This window comes from Lissotriton helveticus, chromosome 5_1, assembly GCF_964261635.1.
Source record: "Lissotriton helveticus chromosome 5_1, aLisHel1.1, whole genome shotgun sequence".
Lineage (NCBI taxonomy): Eukaryota > Metazoa > Chordata > Amphibia > Caudata > Salamandridae > Lissotriton > Lissotriton helveticus.
The window spans coordinates 60,235,409-60,257,860 of NC_136065.1; the positions used below are offsets into that span (position 1 = coordinate 60,235,409).

The 22,452-nt window shown below is 44.1% G+C and overlaps 1 protein-coding gene across 1 annotated transcript in view; it reads right to left on the minus strand.

The window, feature by feature from the left end:
- The window catches only part of LOC144752949 (butyrophilin subfamily 1 member A1-like), a 232,858-nt gene that overhangs the window by 72,495 nt on the left and 137,911 nt on the right, over nucleotides 1-22,452 (minus strand). The window contains exon 4 of the mRNA XM_078640759.1: nucleotides 15,803-15,823. Within this exon, the coding sequence (XP_078496885.1) occupies nucleotides 15,803-15,823 (21 nt within the window). The remainder of the gene's footprint in view (nucleotides 1-15,802; nucleotides 15,824-22,452) is intronic.

Below are 22,452 nucleotides of genomic sequence, written 5' to 3' on the forward strand. Positions count from 1 at the left end.
ATAAATGCTCAGAGAAGTAGCTAGCAACATCACAAATTTACCGGCATTTAAAACTAGTAGGGACAACATGTAGCGGGTAACGCACTGAACGCATATTGTGATTTTCTAAAACAGTATGTTTAGAGATGTTAACAGAGTGTATTTAATGTGGACAAACAAACAGCAGTTACTTAGTGAGATAGAATGAACTTTAAGAGTTACAAAGTGTATCATTTGTTTCATTTTCAGGCGTTCCCTGATGAAGGTGCTGATTGCACCGAAATGCATTGGAAAGATTGATATGTACGCCTAATTTGATCAAATAAGAATGAAAACTTGTATTAACATATGGATTTGAGAATTAAAGAATTTTGATCAACTAACCCATTGGATGAACTTTATCATTTATTAGAGCTGGCATCCAGCACATGAAGCCAGTGCCTAGGGGGACACGCTTGTGAGGTAACAAGCGCGCAACTAGTGGAGCTATCAGATACACCTCAGGAGGGAGGTGATACCCCAGAGCACGGTCTAAAAACGCATACAAACACGAAGGAGCGGTGCACAACCCATTGTCCAGAAGCTATCAGCATATCCCCCCACAGGGAAGTAGCACGCCCACCAGATAAAATGCAGTATGAGGACATAACCCACTCGACTGACATAAGAGCAGATACCTTTGCATTCACGGCAGAGGCCAGCGAAAGAATCTACTCACTAATTCAAACGGAAACGACTGAACACACATATAGTCGCAATAAGGAACAACACATCAAACATCTTCTCTATCTCACTAGAAAGGAGATCAATCCGCGGCTTCATGCCAGCACTATGATAAAATATCATAAAGCTCAACGAATTCCCGGATGCCTCCGGATTGCCCTAAGACCATCCTTATGCAAAAACTCCAAACCTTTTACAGAACGCTGGTACGCAATTCTTAATAAATGCAGTCTAGATCTGATATTACTAATAATAGAAGAATTATCCAAGATTCTTGAAGATCTTAAACAAGAAAATGAAACCACAACAGAAGAACTCAAAAAGGGAGTGTCAGAAGATGAACTAAAGAAAATACTAGAAGACATCAATAACCAACTTCGGCGCCATACTGAAGAGGTGAACGAAAGGAAATTAAGAAAGTATAAAAGGGACACACTAGATTACAAATTGCAAGAGGTTTACACTCGGGCCGAAGTTTATGCTAAACGTCGACAAACCAAACAATATACGTCACAAACGGACACGTCTTCCACAGATAGTGAACAAACGACCAATGATTCAAGAAAGACTACCAAAACACCTAGGCCACAGAATAAAGAAACACAACCGACCTCGGAGCCTTTTTTAGCCGAAGGCCCAGAAGAAACAGAAGACCCCGGCGGGGACGCAACAAAAGCAAAAGAAAAATCACAGCCTCAAACGAGGAATGTGACTTCAAAGAAGGACAAAAAGAAAAATTACTGAATGACAAAGAGAATTTGGTCATAAACATATCAGACCAACATTTGAGTGCAATACAGATAGAAACGCTACAGCGAGGTTTGTCATTCGTACCCACAGCCAGAACCAATCAATTAGAATTAGAAGTGAGCCTTTTCAAATTAACCCGGAAAATGAAACTTCAACACTTTTTTGAAAATGTGGTAACTGATCCAACACCGAAACAGGAAGACCAATTGAAAGGATTGAGAACCAAAAGTACCTACATGCCACCCACGTCGCATAAAACCATTGATCTGTTTGAAAATTTGTGTAAACAGGAAATAAGCAAAATCAATACGAATCTGAAATACAAACAACATAACATGTCCAACAAAGAGTTTGGGGTTATAGAAAGCATAGCGAACAATGAGAACATAGTCACCCAAAAATCAGATAAGGGAGGAGCGATGGTGATTCTTAATACCACATTCTATGAAAACACAGTCAAAGAACACTTAGGGGATTCTAACCTGTATATGGAGATTCCAGTGAACCCAACGGAAGATATGAGAAGGATCCTACAAGATATCCTTAAGAAAGCAGTGGACAAAGGGACTATTAGTGAAAAAACCAGAAAGTTTTTAACACAAGACAGTCCAAAAAGCCCAACCATGTATATGGTCCCAAAAGTACCCAAAGACTTGTTCAAACCTCCTTGTCGCCCGATCATCTCCACTAAAATGAGCATCCACGAACCAGTTGGAAAGTTTATTGATTAATATTTACAGCCTCTAGTGGATAAGAGTTTATCATACATAAAAGACACAACAGACTTTTTGACCAAACTGCAACATGTGAGAACGACAGATAACAGTGTAATGGCGACAGTTGATGTTAAATCGTTGTATACGTCGATACCACACAAGGAAGGGCTGGAAGCCATAGAGAGTGCCTTATTGCAGAGTTCATATCCTCAAGACCTACAAGTCCTTTTAATGGAACTTATTCAGTTTACACTATTTAACAGTTATTTCTGTTACAAAGAGAAATGGTACATTCAATTAAATGGCACATCGATGGAAAATTGCGCCGCCCCGGCGTATGCTAATTTGTTTATGACAGCGTTTGAAGAGCAATATGTTTACCACGATGATGAATGGGCCACCAACCTCCTCATGTACGTGAGGTACATCGATGACATTTTTCTGATATGGAAAAGTACTGAAGAGTCATTAAAAACACATTGGAGATCTTGAACACCAAAAATTACAGAATTGGGTTTACATGGAACATAAGTAAAGATGTCATACAATTTCTGGATGTAGAAATCACAAAAACAGGGAAAGAATTTCACACTAACATACATCGAAAGTCAACAGATAGGAATAATCTTCTACAATTCACAAGTCACCATCCTCAATCGTTGAAAACACACTTACCCTACTCTCAATTCCTTAGGGTAAAAAGGCTGGTTTCTGATGAGGAAATGTGCCATCAACAGCTAGAAATAATGGCCAAAAGATTTGAGTCCCGAGGATACCCAGAAAAGATCATTAAAGAATCAAGAGAAAGAACCCACAGTAAAACAAGGTCAGGATTGCTAAAAACAACACCTAAAACAAAGGAACAAAGAATCACATGTGTGAGTAAATATTCCAACGTAAGTGCAAACTTCAAAAGAATCATTCGTAAAAACTGGCAAATTGTGAAGTTGGAACCAGACTTTAAAGGAATATTCCAAAAGGAACCAGTGTTCGCATACACCAGAGGGAAAAACTTGGGTGAATTATTGAAAACTCCGAAACGCAAGACCAACAAACAGACATTTAAAGGAACAGTACCTTGTTTAAATTGTGGTAATTGCCATAACATAATGAGGGGTGCCAGCATAACTCACCCTATGAAAGGTCACAAAATTCCCTTACACGTTAATGCAACATGTGATACTACCAACATCATATATTTACTAAAATGCCCATGTGGATATGCCTATGTGGGCCACACAGAACATAAGCTTAAGACTCGTTTGAACGAACATAAAAGCAACATAAGAACTGGGCTAACAAAATCAACAGTGGCAGTACATTTCATGGACAAAAAACATAACATAAGCCAATTGAGGGCCTGTGTGTTGGAAACAGTGCCTAAAAAGGAAGGACCTTTGAACAAAAAAACTTTATTACAAAGGGAAAATCATTGGATCTACCATTTGTGTAGCCTCAAACTGAATGGTCTTAATGAAAGAATGGAATTTATGTGCTATCTGTAATGTTTAGAAATAACTGTTTATCGCGCATTTCTTAGCTATGGTTTAGACTTTTATAACCAGTATTGCCCATATCATGACGTTGTAATCATCCTTCACATGTAAGAGTCAGCATAGTGCAGGACCCGCGAGATTGACGCACAAGTTAACACAAATATTGAACATATTGAGCTTGTTACCCGACACTGAGCTCTTAGTATCGATAAAGTCAGCCTTTTGACTGTTTTTTATTCAAAAAGGCGGGACACTGTTAATCGGCGCATGCGCGAATATTCGCGTTTGAACTGACGTCGTTGAAATCTAACAGAGCGTAGGAGCTCCGCGTAGCTGAAACTGTAACAGCAGGTAGAAAGGTGAGAGGACATCACTAAGTATAGTTAACTTACTAACGGTTAAACGACCGCATTTTGCAACGATAGAACGCTCGCAAGGGCTGTAGTAAGCGCGTAATGGTTAGATAAATGCTCAGAGAAGTAGCTAGCAACATCACACATTTACCGGCATTTAAAACTAGTAGGGACAAAATGTAGCGGGTAACGCACTGAACGCATATTGTGATTTTCTAAAACAGTATGTTTAGAGATGTTAACAGAGTGTATTTAATGTGGACAAACAAACAGCAGTTACTTAGTGAGATAAAATTAACTTTAAGAGTTACAAAGTGTATCATTTGTTTAATTTTCAGGCGTTCCCTGATGAAGGTGCTGATTGCACCGAAATGCATTGGAAAGATTGATATGTACGCCTAATTTGATCAAATAAGAATGAAAACGTGTATCAACATATGGATTTGAGAATTAAAGAATTTTGATCAACTAACCCATTGGATGAACTTTATCATTTATTAGAGCTGGCATCCAGCACATGAAGCCAGTGCCTAGGGTGACACGCTTGTGAGGTAACAAGCGCGCAACCAGTGGAGCTATCAGATACACCTCAGGAGGGAAGTGATACCCCAGAGCGCGGTCTAAAAACGCATACAAACACGAAGGAGCGGTGCACAACCCATTGTCCAGAAGCTATCAGCATGTCCCAGGATGCAATCAATCAATCAATCAATCAATCAATCAGGTCATTTGTAGAGCGCACTACTCACCCGTAGGGTCTCAAGGCGCTGGGAGGGGGGGGGGGTGCCGCTACTGCTCGAACAGCCAAGTCTTGAGCTTCTTCCTGAAGGAGAGGTGGTCTTGGGTCAGGCGCAGATTGGTCGGAAGTGAGTTCCAGGTCTTGGCGGCCAGGTAGGAGAAGGATCTTCCTCCTGTTGTCGCTCTTCGGATGCGGGGGACGGCGGCGAGGGCGTGGTTGGTTGATCTGAGGAGGCGCTTGGGAGTGTAGAAGTTGATCCGGTTGTTGAGGTAGCTCGGGCCTTGGTCGTGTAGGGCTTTGTGCGCGTGGGTGAGGAGCCGGAAGGTGATTCTCTTGTTGACCGGGAGCCAGTGCAGATCTCTCAGGTGTCCGGAGATGTGGCTGCGACGGGGGATGTCGAGGATGAGTCTCGCCGAGGCGTTCTGGATCCGCTGGAGTCTCTTCTGGAGTTTGGCGGTGGTTCCGGCGTAGATGGCGTTGCCGTAGTCCAGTCGGCTGGTGACGAGGGCCTGGGTGACCGTCTTCCTCGTCTCGGTGGGGATCCACCGGAAGATCTTACGTAGCATGCGCAGGATGTTGAAGCATGACGAGGAGACGGCGTTGACTTGTCTGGTCATGGAGAGGGAGGAGTCCAGTATGAAGCCCAGGTTGCGTGCGTGGTCCGTCGGTTTGGGTGCGGTGCTACTTGCCAAAAAGTGTGTACTTTCTAAAATCGTCACATTTAACATGGGGGGTGCAGATTTAGGTGTGGCTGTGCACCAAATCCAGCAGCTACCCTTTCACTGTTGACGGACTTGAGTATTATCTGAATACCTTTGTCATTTTAACAATAGTTTGCTGTGGAGATACATTAGAAAATGGACGGGCTCTAGAGATGTAACAAGACAAAAGTGCCAGACATGCATTACAAACTGAAATTTTCAGTGTATATGTAGAATTACTGGGCAGAGGACATGGCCTAACGGCTAGGGTGGTCGACCTCAAATCTGGGGAAGAGGGTTTGAGTCTCGGCAACGACTCTCAACATCCTGAGATTCCGGGCAAATCACTTATTCTCTCCGTGCATAACAAAAACAAGCATTGAAAATGCAATAGGTCTTGCCTTTTATTAAGTTAAAGCCATGTGCTTTGCTAATGGTATTGTAGAGCAAAGCAAATGGCTTCAAGAGTTCTCCTCCAGAGAAAGTCCTGGCACTGAATGCGGCAAGGAACTGGGGAGTAAGCTGGCTTATTGTTGTATTGGGCCCTGGGCCCGAGTTTGGCGATGATTATGGATGCATGGGTGGGAGGGAGCTTGAGCCCCGGATCTCATCAGCCTTCCACTTCATTTCCTGGAGCTCCCACCAGGGTGGTAAAGTAAAATGCAATACCAGTTCGGGTTCCAGTATTTTATAAAGAGCCAGACAGAGCGGACAGGTAGAGTGGACCTGACACCAACGAGAATAAAACATAAAATGTACGCTATTTTTATGAAAATTAAGCCAAGTTAGGTGTATTTAGAGATAATTCTTTGGTGATAAGTTATGTGAGATACAGGCAGGAGCTGGCTCAAGGAGAAAATGTGTCTCGCCAGAGGTTGTAGTATCTGATAGGGCAATTTTAGCTCAAACCAGTGTCCTCCGCGAGAGAATGACATGAGATTTTGCACCAATGAAGTGACAAAATAATTTGTAAAATGTTTGTAATGGAAATCTACCAAGATTTTGTTCACGTAATTAAATGTGTTGTCCAGGCCATGTCCTGAGCACCGGAAGCACCTCCTGAGACTGTGTTCTTGCGTAGTATCACTGAGCACCATGTATGTCACATGCAGGAATGTATGGTCACCTGGTGCATTTTCTGGTTTTGAACATAAACCAAAAGGTCACAATGAACTTCTAAGAGAATTGCTTAGAAAAGAAGCATTGGCATAGCCAATAGGTCTCGCCTTTGGGACCTTATAAGTGTTTAGCCATGCAACAGTTAATGTTGTGACAATGAGGATGTTGTGCTGCAAAACTAAATACATATAAGGTCCAAAGGCGAGACCTATTGGCTATGCCAATGCTTGTTCAGCTTGATTGAGGCTCAGTTCTTTTGTTTCCTCAGCCAACACTCGTGGAGAATAAGTTATTGCACTTTGAAGCAGCAGTCTTTCTTTTAAAATGTTTAAATACCCCTTCTTACAGCATACTCGCAGAATAGTTTTGAAAATGCCTTTGTATAATTTATTACGATCTTGGCACGCAGTCTCATTATGAAGAAAATAAATTTAAAGTTGCGTGATGTGTTTTCAATTCAAGACTAATGTCTCATCTCTTTTCTCTGCGCTTGCTTCTTACCTCCTCCCAGGCTGCTGTAACTTGATGAAGAGCGCGCGCTGCCTTGTATGTAATTCCATACTACTTACAGTAACACTGCAAGCCCCGGCTCCGAGTTCACTGGATGTTGGGTTTCTTAGGACCCGGATCCCCCAGCATGCTCCACACCCGCCTCCCCACCAATCAATCAACTTGGAGAAAATGGTGGGTGTAAAAAGGCCATGTTTAATCACAAATTCATAAACATGACATATAGATTATTAAACATTTATCAAATTATGAGCAACATTTCTCCTTTATTATTAACTCATCTTCTCAACTTTTATTATACATTTTATCTTGCATTTGCTCATAACTTCTTGATCCCCCCAGCACCAAGGGGCCCTCAGGTTCGCATCCCCCCAGGTAGAGATGCCCACGCCAGGTGCAACCCACCTGCGCCCCTGAGCGATGGGCCCCAGCCCTCGGGTCCTTGTCCGCCATTTCCAGGGCCCCACCTCTCGTCCACCAGGCTGCCTAGGAGGCTCGTACCTGACGCCCTCGCCTCCCCAGCCGGTGGTCTCCATCCCCCTGCGGAGAGCTTACCCTCTCTCCCCTCAGTGCTGGCATAGGGAGTGCGCAAGGCGGACTCCCCTCCATTTTGTAAGTCTATCAGTGGTCAAATGTCTCTTTTCCGCAACACACACCTCCAAATCACTGCCTTAAGGGGACGGGTGGGCGGGAGATTAAAGCGAGGTTAAAAAGGCGAGGGGAGTGGGCGAGCAGGTCCGGTGCTGGCGGGGAAAGAGGCCGAGTTGCCCGTGCTCTAGACCTAATTAGGTCATGGCCTCTGACCCCACGCCCCCACCGGACGTGCGTCACTCCTTCCTGAACCAGAAGCACTTCCCAGGCTGGCTGCCCATAGGGCAGCCAGCCAGATAATTGGGCCAATGACGTGGTGTGGGCCGGGGGGCCGGGCCCTAAAGACGGGCTCGTCTAGCCTCGCCCTTTGTATAGTCCATGCAAAGCAACTCTCGGGGGCTCGACAATCCTCAACACTAATCCTTAGTGTGGCTTTGTTGCAGCACCCTGCACGTCGGTGGTGCAGGTCAGAGGCTGATACAGTGATCAGTAATTCGGCAACATCGATGTGGACAAAAATGATGTTACAGTGTTAGCAGTGTAACTCAAAATGCTGTGCCCATAGATATAGCTATTTTCCTGTGCCAGAGACTACTCTACAACATGACTTCTAAAAATTGTTGGTTTCCTTTCTCTTCATTTGTACGTGCTTTGAAGCACCTATTTAATGATACGTGCTTGCCTGTCATGTTCTTCTACACAACAACACCGTATACATATTTCGAGCCGTCTTTATTTATTTATTTAAAAGTTTTGTAGAGCGCGTAGTAACCCTAGAGCATCCCAGCGCTGGAACCTGAGTTCGGGAAGGAACAGCAGCGGAAGGGGGAGGGTTTTTAGGGGAAGAGAAGAGTTTTCAGTGCCTTCCTGAATTGAAGGAGATTAGGTTCGGTTCTCAGTCTCCGGGGGAGACTGTTCCACTGTTTGGCAGTGTGTACCGAAAAGCGGCGTCCTCCAGACCGCGCTTTTTTTACTCTGGGAACGGTGATAAAGTTCTCTTCGCTTGACCGAAGAGCTCTTGTAGCTTTATAGGGAACAATGAGATTCTTGAGGATTGGTGGTCCTTTGTTATGGAGAAGTTTGTGAGCCAGACAGAGGGCCTTGAAAGCCACCCTCTCTCTGACTGGAAGCCAGTGAAGGGACTTCAGAGCTGGCTTAGCTGAGGATCTAGCTGGGGTAAGAGTGAGTAGGCGGGCCGCGGCGTTTTGGATTCTCTGCAGGGTGTTGAATGTGGCTTCCGGGGCGCCCAGGTAGATTGCATTGCTGTAGTCTAACCTCGCCAAGATGAGGCCCTGGATCAGAAGTTTCCGAGAGGTGGCAGGGAGCAGGGGGAAGACCTTCCTACAAGCCCTGAGGAGTCCAAAGCAGATTCCTGCCGTCTTTTTTGCCTGAGTTCTGAAGCTCAGGTCCTTTTCGAGCCATACGCCCAGACTCTTGACCTCCTCCTTGGGGGCTGGGGGGACACCCAAGCAGTCAGGCCAGATGTTAGGCGGCAAGGAGGGTCCTTTGTGTCCGAGCAGCAGGATCTCTGTCTTGGACCCATTCAGTTTGAGCGCTGAGGAGTTCATCCAGTTGTAGATTTCGGTGAGGCAACCGTGAAGATTGGAAGAGTCTTGGTGAGGGTGTGAGAGGGTCACCACCAGCTGGGTATCATCGGCGTAATTGATGATCGTCACATGTAGACGTTAAATAACGTCGGGCTAAGAGATGAGCCCTGCGGTACACCACAGCGAAGGGGGATCGCGGGTGAGTGGCTGTTATTCTCCCAGACTTGGAAGGAGCGGCCGTCTAGGAAGGACGTAAGTCACTCCAGGGCCGTGCCCTTTACTCCCATGTCACTCAGACGTTGGATCAGAGTCTGGTGATTTACAGTGTCGAAGGCCGCACTGAGGTCCAGGAGGATCACTGCCACTGATCCTCCTGTGTCCAGAATGCTTCTGGCCTTCTCCACTGCAGCCAGGAGGGCGGTATCGGTGCCCTGACCTGGGCGGAAACCTGTCTGGGAGTTCCTGAGCAAGTTGTTACTTTCTAGGAATAGTGATAGTTTTTTATTCACTAGCTTCTCCGTGATCTTACTGTTTCCCGGAAGGAGGGAGATTGGCCTATAGTTGGCTAGGTCCTGGGGGTCCAGTGAAGGTTTCTTCAGAAGGCCCTTGACCACCGCCGCTTTCCAGCTGGGGGGGACTACTCCCTGTGTAAGGGAGGCGTTGATGAGGGAAGTGAGAGGGTGAATGATGGTGCTGGACACTGTTTTCAGGAAACGAAGCGGAGCAGGGTCGCTTGGAGAACCACTTTTAATTGTGGCCAGCGTCGCTGCTACTTCTTCCGTGGATACTGGGCCGAAAGTGTTGAGCCAGGGTGTGGGGACATCGGTGGGCTGGGTGGGGCAGTGAGGGGGGGTGGAGAGGCCCCCATCTTTGTGGCCAGCGTCGGGGGGGTAGGGAAGCAAGAATAGTTTGAATTTTCTCGTCGAAAAAAGTGGCGAGTTTAATACATTTGCTTTCCGCGGCTATGGGGTCCAAGGGTTTCACAGGAGGGTCAGGGGCATGAAGAAGCTCTTTAAGGATGACAAAAGTTTCTTGGGCAGAGCAGGACGCATTTTCAATTCTTTCTTCATAGAAAGTGCACTTGGTTTTATGGAGCTCCTGTTTGTAAATTTTTATGGAAGTGCGAAATATGTCTTTCTTGTCTGCTGTCTTGTCTTTCCTCCATGTGCGTTCGTTTCTCTTGCATTCTTTCCGTAAGAGATTCAATTCAGGGGTGTACCAGGGGGAGGGATTGACTCTCTTGGCACATTTAAGGGTGCTGGATCTGGGTAAGAGGCAATCCAAAGATTGGGAAAGCCAGGTGTTGAATTCAATGTCTGCGGTGATGGGGTTTTGTGAGAGGGGGGGATATCTTCCCTCAGTTTAGCAGCCCATTCATCGGGGATCAATTTGTGCCAGCGTCTGATGAGGGATCTGATTTTTGGCATATGCGTAGGGGGAGTCTTGAAGTGCCAATCGAAAGGGACCAGAAAGTGGTCGGTCCAGGGAAGAGGGGGATGTGCACGGGAGCTAAGGTTTTGAATGTTTGTGAATATGGGGTCAAGCAACTGCCCTTTGTCATGAGTGGCCTGGGGATTCTTTAGGTGCAGACCGGTGGAGGAGATATCCAGTAGGAGGTCGGCTGCCTGAATATCGCTAGGGTCGAGAAAGTAAAGATTAAAATCTCCTAATAGGAGAAAGTTAGATGAAGTTGTCGCTTCAAGAGTGACATGATCCATGAGTTTGCTGGGGAATTCTTTCAGACTGAAGAGCAAATGGAGGACTATTACAGTACCGAAGACATCAAAAGGATCCTGCAAATGGAGCACGTATTACTTGCCAGATTAGGCCATGCTTTCTTACTATACAGTGCCTTATTTACCCGTAAAATAAATTTACTGACGAATTGGTCTCGAATTGGTCTCGAAGACTGAAATTGTTTCACAAATGGAAACTACTCACCGAATGCAGCAACAATGAATAACTGCTACTGAAATAATAAAAGGACTACCAAAACAAAAGTAAATTTTAAACGGTATGTTTTGTATTAAATTGTTTAGCTTCTATGTAGGTCGTTTTTGTTTGTTTTAAGGATTTTGCTGAAAGCGTACCTAAAGCGGTCCCAGGTCAAGTAGGATTACTTTAGAAGCCATCCCAGAGTCATTGAATGATCATCCAACTACACTAGAAGTAATTTTCTCATCCTCAGACATCATCAAGCTCTTGTAGTCATCAGGAGAGTTTATAAACTCAGCTTGATGATTTCAGGATGACTTGAAAATAACTATCTGATTACGTCACAGGAACTTCATAAGACCCCCATCCTTATCAGCAAAGTTGTTTTCTCAGAGCCACCCACCCTCGTTATTAGAGGATGAGTCCAGTGCTTTAAATGGGGGAAAATAGTGCATGGACTCAATTAAATGTGGCGGGTGGGTGGTGCTAGGTGCAGGACTAGGGGCAAGACATGCCGAAACATAATGACTTTTACATATACCTCCCGAGAATCTAAGTCATCTCTCCCTTTCTCTCGCTTTTCTACCACACACAAACATTCACAGGCACTCACACAAAAGACTCAGGTGGAATTAAAGACACTTTAACCTGCTTACCTCCCATGACTTTCTTAATTGCGCTGCCACCTGGCTGCCTCGATTCCTCGAGTGATGGGTAACACTGTGGCATTCTGCAAATGAGCCCCCGCTGAACAGTTCAGCGGGGGCTCAGCTCAGGGCTACAGAAGGACCCTGTCTGTTCACCAGCACTAGCACCCAATGCGCCTACCCTTTCCGAAGTACCAGCACTCTTCTGGGCAGTGAAGACGAGCCCGGACTCATAGGGATACAAATAAGAAATGCTGGCACTCGTTCCATTTAGTGCACTGGGTGAGTCCCTTTGCCACTCTATATACAGTCCCCCACAATACTGTGCACTCTCAAGGGTTGGGCGTCCTGCAGGTCAGAGTCCACTCTCCCTCTGCGAACTTGGGACAAGCCAGGTATTTTCACACCCCTTTGTGGAAGTGAAACGGTTAAGGGTTCGTCGCAAAGGGTAAACCTTCTGTCTCATTTATAACACAGTGAGTTATAAATATAAAGTGTACTCCAGTGCTTTAGAAAAATATATCCTTTCACTACATACTGACTGTTCGAAGTGTTGTTCCCTAAAGTATCTATTTTTTTTTGCATTGAAGAACAGGATACGTATTGTTATTAGTATTGCACTTCTAGCATCCGCGGTAAAAGAATGTCTTTAAATCCAGGGCTTTAAGTGGGCCGGGTCCTGCCGGTGAAAGCAGGCTCCGAGACGGGTCCCTATCGCCCTCACTCTCTGAATGGAACCAAAATCTTAACTCAGTAATTCATTGTTTTTGGTGTAACTTTTATCTTTTTGCAGTTCTATATTGCAAAACTCTAAGGCCAGATTTACAAGCCCCTTGCACCACTTTTGCGTCACTTTTAATACGGCAAAAAGTGACGTACTGGCAGCGCAAGGGGCTTGTAAATAAGCACCAGGATCAGATGTTGAGCCCACACTGAGGATCCAAACGTGCTTCCTCAGCTCCAAAGTTGGTAGCTCTAGCCATTACGCCACAACCTTTCACCCAAGAACTAAAGCATTTTTAATATCATATACAGCGAAGCCCTAGTTGTATGTATGCATGTAGTATATTTATCTTATGCAACTAACAACCTTTGACAAAGCCAATAGTCCTGGCTCGTTGTATTATATATGTGGAGCCAATAACAGAAGCATTGAAATACCAGTCGGGCGGCACAATATACTGAGCACATATTTTTTTTTAGCATAAATGTTTAAGCCACACCCTTGGCACGTCCCTTTGAGGGGCCCCCAATTTTTCATCGCACTAAAAGCCTTGTTTATATCATATAAAAAGTTGCGTTAACATTCAATGCTCTCCTACAGCACGATGGTGCTTCCCCTGCCTGACTCAGCGCTCACTGATGCACCCTCTCTGCTCACCACCTGGTGATTCTCCCTCTCCCAGCCACCAGCCCTGCACCACCAGCTCTTCCCATTTACCACCTGTCATAGGTGATGAAGGGGGAGATAGTCTGTACGTAATAGGGAGTTACGTGTGCCAGTTGAACTGAGAGAATCCGCCGCCCGTGGTTATTCCTCATTCAGCAGGTTCAACAAAACATACATAACAAAGGAACAGTGAGGGGGAAATTGCGCTCTGGCAGGATGGGTGAGGCAACATTACATTTTGAGTAAACAAGTATTTGTATGTGTTTTTATTTATGTTTGCACATCTGCATGTTTTTAAGCAACACCATGTTGCACTCTGGGATTTGGAGTCCAGTATCAACAAATGACATAAAGTGAAACTACAAACCTCCGAGTACAATCGACTATTGTATGAAATTACTGGTACAGCCCCTTCACTGCATCTTGATTTCTGCACAAATCACTCAGTCCACTTTTTTTGGGTGTGCATTCTGAGACTTATAGTCCTGATTCTAAATTGAGAGAAACAGAACTACAAATCCCAGAATGCACAGCAAAACGTCTGGACTGGGCGAGGTTAGGGCTCACGGATAGAAAATGTAAGTATCTCAGGAGATTCTTGCATGCCAGCTTGCAATCTCATTTTCTTGCAACAGCTGTTTAAAGAACTGTGGGGGCCGCATTTATAAACAAAACGTAACATGTTGGTTGAAGTATTGTTGGCATACACGTCCGGTGGCGCCAGAAGTGACGTCATTTGGGAGCGCCGTGCAATCGTTTGGGCAACTCTGCGTGGGTCAGCAAGATTAAGTAGGCTATTTACAAGAGTGGACACGTTGCTTCCTCAACTTCTTTTTGGAGAGTATTGCAGCTTTTTCTTCAACGCTTACCACGTTTGATTTATGGTGTAGGGAGAAACCTTTATCGGGACAGGAGCGAGATCAGATTGCTGGCTTCTCAGGTAATTGACGGACTTGTGTTTTAATTTTTGGTGGTCCCTCCAGGAAGGTCTCAGTTTGTTGTTTAAATCAGCCCTCGAATGAAAAATGCATAGAGCAGCAAAAACTTCCGTTTGGTAATTCTTAAGCACTCTCTGGGCCTACAAGTAAAGAACAGGGAAACTTTAAAAAATAAAAAATCTATTTTTGAAGGAACTAACTCGATCTGCAGCACCAAGATTTAGAAAAATCTCGTGCTGCATTTGGATTAAAAAAAACAACGCATTTTAGCCCCAAGATTGACCTGACGTTTCTGCGCAACGCAAAGGAAAAAGATTGATAACGTTGTGAGGAAAGAAAGAACTGGCCTGAAAGAAGATGATTCTACAACAGTCTGCATGTTCGGGGCCACATAACAAGCAGATATTTGTTATTTCTGGCAGCAAACTACTTTTAGTCATGAAATTATCTATATTTGAGTCTTCAGATGTACACGGTAAACAGCTTCACCGTTTAAGGTGATTTGATGTAGTCAATATCATGTTCTTTTAGGGCCTGGGAGGTATAGACTCTTAGGCATTGATGCCCCTTTTCTGTATCATCTGTCGTGTCATCAAGTTGGCACAGCGTGCATGGTCTGGGCAACGATGAGTGGATATTGGCTTCAGGGTTTACTTCTGTACCAAGAAGTAGGAGTTACATGGCATGAAACACTGTTCCTGCAAGATTAACTGAAATGTTTAGCATTGCTCGGGTTGATATTAGCGTATTTAGACTCATTTAATCCAAAAAGCATATTTGGGAATCATAGATTTTTTAAAGATTTTTTTGGAAGAGTATCATGAAATAAAGGTATACTTCTCTCTGCTTATATGTAGTCTGTAATATATACAAAAAAGGGGTAACAACTTGTTTTTAAGATGTTCTCCTCGATTGATGGGTTAAGGGGGTGAACCAGTAGTAAACTGGTGCTTACTCTGCTTATTAAACAAGCTGGGTCCGACAGGCGATAGAGCGGCTGCAGGAGGGCATGGTGAGGATATAAGAACGTGGTAGAGGGGAAAGAGGTGGTGCAAAGGACAAAGGCAACATGAGAGGTAGGGCCATCAAACGCGAAAAGAAGCCAAATGGCAGCTGTGCATGTCACGCGCGCGCTTGTGAGCGTAATAGTAAGCTGGTCGCCGAGAAAGTAACACTTTTCCAAACAGCTACTAAATGTCTCGGCCAGACCAGTGCAGCGCTGGATTAGGCCGAGACCTAGCCTCAATGATCCACATTTCACTGGCAGAGCTTCCTGGTGGTCGGCTCTCTCAAAATAAATGACAACTGGCAATGTGCTACATAATAAGATGATCAAAAGTCAAAACAGGCCTTTCTCCCGCTATCAAAAGCCTAAGGAGTGTGGTTAGTCATCACCAAGGGCTGAGCAGGGTTTACAAGCTACGAGCAATGTGTACTACCGCAAAGGTCTAGACGAGGGCCTTTGCGAGCATGCATATACTTAAATTTAAATGATACAGGGGAATTACCCAAACATGTCTGAGCTATAAATAATGTGCTTTAAGAGATTCTTGTTGACAGGACATGTTCACCTTAATAGGCTTCTTGGCTTATGCGTATTACCATCTGAAGCCTCCAGTTTGATTCACTGAAGATAATAATATGGGATTCATTCAAAACAAAACTTACCAAATTCTTCTGAAAGTTCTCCTAGTTGAAGAGAAAATATATAAGAATGTCAGAAACAAACTTCTAAAACTTCACTGAGGAGCATCAAATTAAAGTCACTGCTGAGATTTTTCCATTCACCCCCTCTTCTGATCCTCAAAAGGCTCCCCTCACTCTTGACTTTTATACCTGGCAAACTGGTTAGTAAGGTCTGGTTATCATACACAACCACAAATCTTGTAATAGCAGACAAACCCCTCTACACTACATGTTTAATGCTTATATATTTTAGTTTTCGGTTATAACTGAAGAAGCCTGATTATGACCCACTGCATGAAGATATCCAGGCCTGGAACACAATTTTTTAAACAAGTCCAGTCTAATACCTTGGTACATCATCAGGCCTCGAAACATCATAAAATGTTACCAGACATGCAGGTCTAGTGACTTACTCGACCTAAGTGTGCTGTACTTGATGTGCAGGAATGTTCCTTAGTTCATTTTTCAAAACTCACTCTCAATAAATGTATTACAAAAGCATGAATTCGCAACACATTGTCATTTACAAACAGCACATTTTCCTTTGAAATGACCACAAACATTCCCACTGACATGCGGTTTTACTGATAAAACTATATATTGTATAAACAATAATAATCTGTGTAAATTGGGTTTCAGCAAAAATGTTTATCATTTGCACGTAACCAAGTAAAGTGTTCTGATTTGTTTTCATCCTATTTCATCACACGCAATTACAAAAAAAGTGATTTCACTAGTACTAAAATACATTTTGAAATGTTTGTACAATACATTTACAATGAAAACACGACAGTGGAACAAAGGCAACTAGTTGATATCACAGTGATCAACCTGACAGACAGAGCACAGACATGATTTCACTCCTACCAAAGGGAATGAGCTTCTGCCCGAGTATTGAGGGGACATTTGCAAAATAAAAATTGATGTTTTCAAATATATCAGACGGTTGAAGATCAAAAATTTGTTTGCACTCAGCCCACAGGCAATGGAATCAATAAACAAATCTCAACAGGACTGTGTATGGAGTGGTTTATCAATACAGGATATCTACGACAATAAGACATTACTCTCAAGAACTGAGTATGAGTGGGATCCCACCACAACAAGTAGAGTTTTGGAGGATTTGAATATCCAGATGGACCCGAGTGTAACTAGCGGACTCAAAGAAAAATCAAAATGGACACCTAACTTACCCATGGGGAATAACATAGACATATTTTATAAGTTGGTTTTAAGTGATCTAGACAAAGCTAATCCCATGAATATGACACAAGGTGGAAAGCCTGATGATCTCACAAAAGGGGACGCAATGCAATGAAACTCTTAAGGGAGAATGATAGTATCACCATCCGAGAAGATAAAAGGGGGGAACATAGTGACTATGAAAATGATATACCGTCACAACTGAATGACCGGATCTGTTATCAAAAAGCTGAACAACAACCCAATATGGGCCCTGACACACAAGATTAATCAATCATTAAAGCATTGGTACGAAGCATGTATTTTAGACGAAAATGAATATATGTACTTGAAAATCAACCACCCTAAATACCCATGTGTATACACCATTCTGAAAATACATAAAGATCTGCCTTTTTCACCAGGTAGACCGAACATTTCTAATATAGGGGTACCGACTGAGAGACTTTCAGAATATGTGGACATATTTCTACAACCTCTTGCGTCTAACTTACCGTCACACATAAAGGATACCAAACACATCTTGAATTTACTGACAGATGTAATATGGGAGTCCAGCATGACATTAGTAACATTGGACGTAGTTGCCCTGTACACGAGTATTTAGCATGACTGTGGGATCCAAGCATTAGAACACATACTAAATACAAGATTTGCTAGCCTATGGGACGATACAAAAATGCTGATAGAAATGACTAGACTAATATTGGATAATAATGTATTTTTATTTAAGGATGACTGGTATAAGCAAAAACAACCAGTAGCTATGGACTCCAGAGTCTCGCCTTCGGACGCTAACTTGTTCATGGGCAGATTAGGGGAGGGATGGATATGGGGCAATAAAGAAACAAAATGGAACTCATTTATATTATATTGGGTTGGTTTATTGATGACTGTCTTATGATTTCGACAGGCACCACAGAGAAACGACATGACTTTTTTAACCATTTAAAGAGTAACCAGAGCAACATCAAATGTATCTATCAGGACAGCACACAGAAAGTGGTATTCTTGGATGTTGAATTGTACATACATAATGACAGGATCCACAGCAAATTATGTCGTAAACCGGCAGCCTGTAATGCAGTCTTACATGCCAAGAGCGCACATCCTAGACATCAAATTCAGGCCATACCATACGGAACGGTGGTGCGTGCAAGACACAACTGTAGTGATGATTTTGGTTTCTCAAACTGTGTGATGTAAATAAATATCTGGTTCATCAAGAGAGGCTATGATAAAAGAATAAAAATGAAAGCAAACAGGAGAATTCACAAAATACCAATAGAAGAAACACTAAAACAAATACCAAAGAAAGAGGGCAATCCAAAGATGGTACACATAGTCACTGATTTTTCCAATAACTCTATATTAACAACACAAAGCATGAGGAAACATTGGCATATCTTACAGGCGGATAAAATCATTGAGGAATTCACCTCACAAGAACCAGATATTACTTTCCCCAAAGGTACGCCCCTTAGAAGTGAACCTGCCAAAACACTGCCACATCTCCCAGCACCTGCACACACTCCACTGGCTCTCCATCGAAGCTAGAGTCACCTTCAAGATGCTCACCCACGCTCACAAGGCCCTCCACGACACCGGACCAGTATACCTAAACAGCCTAATCAAGTTCCACGCACCCCAAAGGACCCTACGATCAGCCCAGCTCTCCTACCCCGTGGTCCCCCACACCAGAAAGACCAGATCAGGAGGCCGCTCCTTCTCCTTCCTCGCGGCCAGAGCCTGGAACGACCTTCCGCTCCACCTCAGACAGATAAGATCACTCCCCATCTTCACAAGAAACCTCAAAACCTGGCTCTTTCACAGACCCTCTCCATGATGGACTGGAACCTGCAAACCCCCCATCCCCCAGCGCCTTGAGACCCTTACGGATGAGTAGCAGCACTTAACAAACGCTTTATTGATTGATTGATGGATGTACTGAGCCCCAGCTACCGCACTACGACCCAGCAGAGGCACTGGTTGCATGAACACACACAAGGTTTCTTCAAATGTGTATAGTGTTGAATGTAAATGGGCACTAGACAAAAAGAAATACTTTTTAGGTGTACAAAAGCAGATGCTTGAAATTGGCTCAAAAATCAATTGGAGCACAACATTTGTAATATACGCTATGGAGTGCAAATGCAATTTGAGATATGTGGGCAGTACTATTAGGACCCTTCGTGAAAGAATTAGCGAACATATGAGAGCTGTTATACACAATGACATGAGATCTCCCATAGCAACACATACTGCAACATGCGAAAAACAAGGGATGCACAAATCTTTTAACTTTTATGGTTTAGAACATATGCCTAGGGATCCACGTGGTGGTAACTTGTGTTAAGAAGGAAGGAAGCTATGTGGATTTACGCTTCAGATGGGTCTCAACACAGATCACAAGCTCCAATACGTTCTGTGCAAGTGAGTGGACATATATGCTGTTGATAGTGAAACATATAGGAACTAAGTGTTTCACTTATGATGATATGTGTCAAAGGAAAATGTAAGTACACACAAGCTATTGGCAGGAGACTCATGAATGAAGATAATTACAGATGTACCAACAAGTATTTTGGCATATAATGCAATAGGTGGTAATAGCATTAATACTTTCACTGCTCGACTGCTCCAACTCCATCTACCTCGGCCTTCCTGATGGTCTGCTAAAAAGGCTTCAAATGGTTCAAAATCAAGCAGCCAGACTGATATTCAAACTTCCTAAGCGGTCTTCGGCCAGTCCTTGCCTTGCACAACTCCATTGGCTCCCATTAGCCCATAGAGTGTCCTTCAAGACTGGCTGTCTGGCCTTCAAAGCTGTGCACAGCAACTACCCCAAATTTATCAGCAGCCGGCTCACCAAATACATCCCGAGGCGCTGCCTCCACTCAGCCCACCACCTTCTGTTTACCACCTCATCTTTCAGACGGAAACGTCTGCGTGGCTGTAGCTTTTCCCATCTGGCCCCAAAACTCTGGAACTCTCTGCCCCTGGCACTCCGAAGCTGCAAAGACCTTATTAGCTTCAGAAAATCTTTGAAAATATGGCTATTCGTGCCAGCGGTTGGCTAAGTGTTCTGGCCACAACAGCCTTCACTTCTCAGCGCCATGAAACCCAAGGGTGTACGTGCGCTTAAGAAATACTTGTTAACATAACATAACATAACATAGGTGTTTCATTTATGACGGTTGGTTGAATATGTCTAGATTGAACTGCACTAGTTGATGCACACCTGTGATAGTAGGCGTCTTAACATTGATTGTTAACAGATGTATATGAACTTTGGTATGGAACGACCATGGCTCACGCTATGTTAGTGGTGAATACATACAATTTCTGTACAATTGCTTACACTCAACTAAGGTCTAATTGATGAAACATAGATGACATTGGGAATAGTGAAAATATATGGCCAGATAGTAAGACATATTACTTGTTACACAGTCAGTACACAAGTGAGGGGCAATTATAGATGTTTCACTTAAAATATCTGGCATGTTAAAAAAATTCTGAATTTTTTTAAAGCGTTAAAAGCACAGGCAACGACCCGCAGGTAATACGGACTACTTACTAAAAAAATAGGGCTTTACCCAAAGTTCAACTCGTGCCATTACAATATGGCAACCATTCACCTGTAGTTCTGATCGTAAGATAGTCCCTTGTCTATTTTCATTATCAACTTTCATTATTGAGACAGAACACCAGCAACGCATGGGAATAAACAGAGTGTACTCACTTGAACCACGCAAACCTAATTCAGCACACTCACCGCTAAGCAGGGGTTTCCTTTAGTGGATGTTGAAGTTGTAATAGCTTTAAACAATCATTAACTGGTTCACTAAGAAATGTAGGGAAAAGAAGAGTGCCCTAATTAGCGCTGTTAAAAGCAAATCCCCGTCTGCAGTAAGGTTTGCTAGGAAAGAGTATAACCAGACAACTATCGCAGCAAAGAAAGAATGGGAGGATAGTTACTGGTCGGACCTTATGGAAGCGAGTGCAGGCAGAGATGCTAGAGGGTTCTGGAATCGCATACGCGCCAAGGAGGGGCCGGACAGCACCCTGATGACATGTAACATCACTGCCCAGAGCTGGTACAATCATTTCCTGGCCCTCTATACTGCCCACCGTTATCATCCTATGCCACTAACCTACTAGCTGACTGCTTAGGTGATCTGGAGGGAGACCCCTTCACTCCTAAAGAAGTGGAGGGTGTTATCAAGTCTCTAGTGCCATTAAAGGCAGCTGGGCCGGACGGGATTCCGGGTGATTTGATACGTGCTAATCCGAAAGAGTGGGGAAAATTGGTTTCAGCATTGTTAAACGCCATGCAGAGCGGCGCGTCCGTTCCTGAGTCTTGGAAGGGGGCTGAGGTTGTCCCGATATTCAAAAAAGGGTGTCGGGACAGCCCCGCTAATTACAGGCCCATTAGCCTTATAGATTCTACCCAGAAGGTGGCGGGGAAGGTGATCCTGGGAAGGGTGCTTCAGTGGGTGGACGATAATAACATTCTATCGGACCTGCAAGCGGGTTTCCGTTCTGGCACTGGGACCATCGAACAGGCCTTTAGATTGGCCCTTCTGTACTGGAAGGGTGTGGTGCTAGGCAAGGGCAGCCTTTATTTAGCTTGTAGATCTAGGGTTGTGTGCTAGCTCCCACTCTGTTCTCACTTTATGTGAATGGAGTGGTTGAGCATCTGCTAAAAACTCCTGCAGATGCTCCGTCTCTGGCAGGCAAACGGATCCCCACCCTGCTATTTGCAGACAATACCCTTCTCGTTTCAAAAACCCCCATGGGTCTGCAAAGCCTCCTGAACAGCTTCCAGGAGTTTTGTACTCTAAGGGGTTTGGTCATCAATACTGACAAAACCAAGTACCTGATTATGAATCCCCCAAAGAAACCTGGGAGCCCCCCGGCCCTGAATTATGTTCAATTGGAGAGGGTGGCTGAGTTCGACTATTTGGGTATCCGGCTCAATGACACTCTGAGTCGGAACCCCTACATCCAGAAGATGCTCCTAACCCATAAAAGGGTGGAGGGTGTTCTTCTTAGGGAACAACGCTCCTCCACAACCAAACCTATTGCCCCAGTAGTAGAAATATACAAAGCTAGAGGGGTAAGCACAGCGTTGTATGGGGCAGAACTGTGGGGGTCCTGTAACCTGGACATACTAGCAAAAGCGGAGAGCACATTTTTGAAAGACCTGATGGCTCTCCCATTGAGTACACCTACAGTCCCTGTGCTCCTAGATCTAGGTTGTAGGTCGATTGCGGATCAAGCCCAGTTGCGCCCACTGCTACTGTGGGCACGTCTATGGCGTGTTCCAAAGTTAGCTTCTTATGCAGAGGCGCTCCGAGAGGTTATGGAATTAGAGGGCTGGTCTAAGATCAAATGGTTGAGGGAGGTCAAAAGGTTGTTGGCGG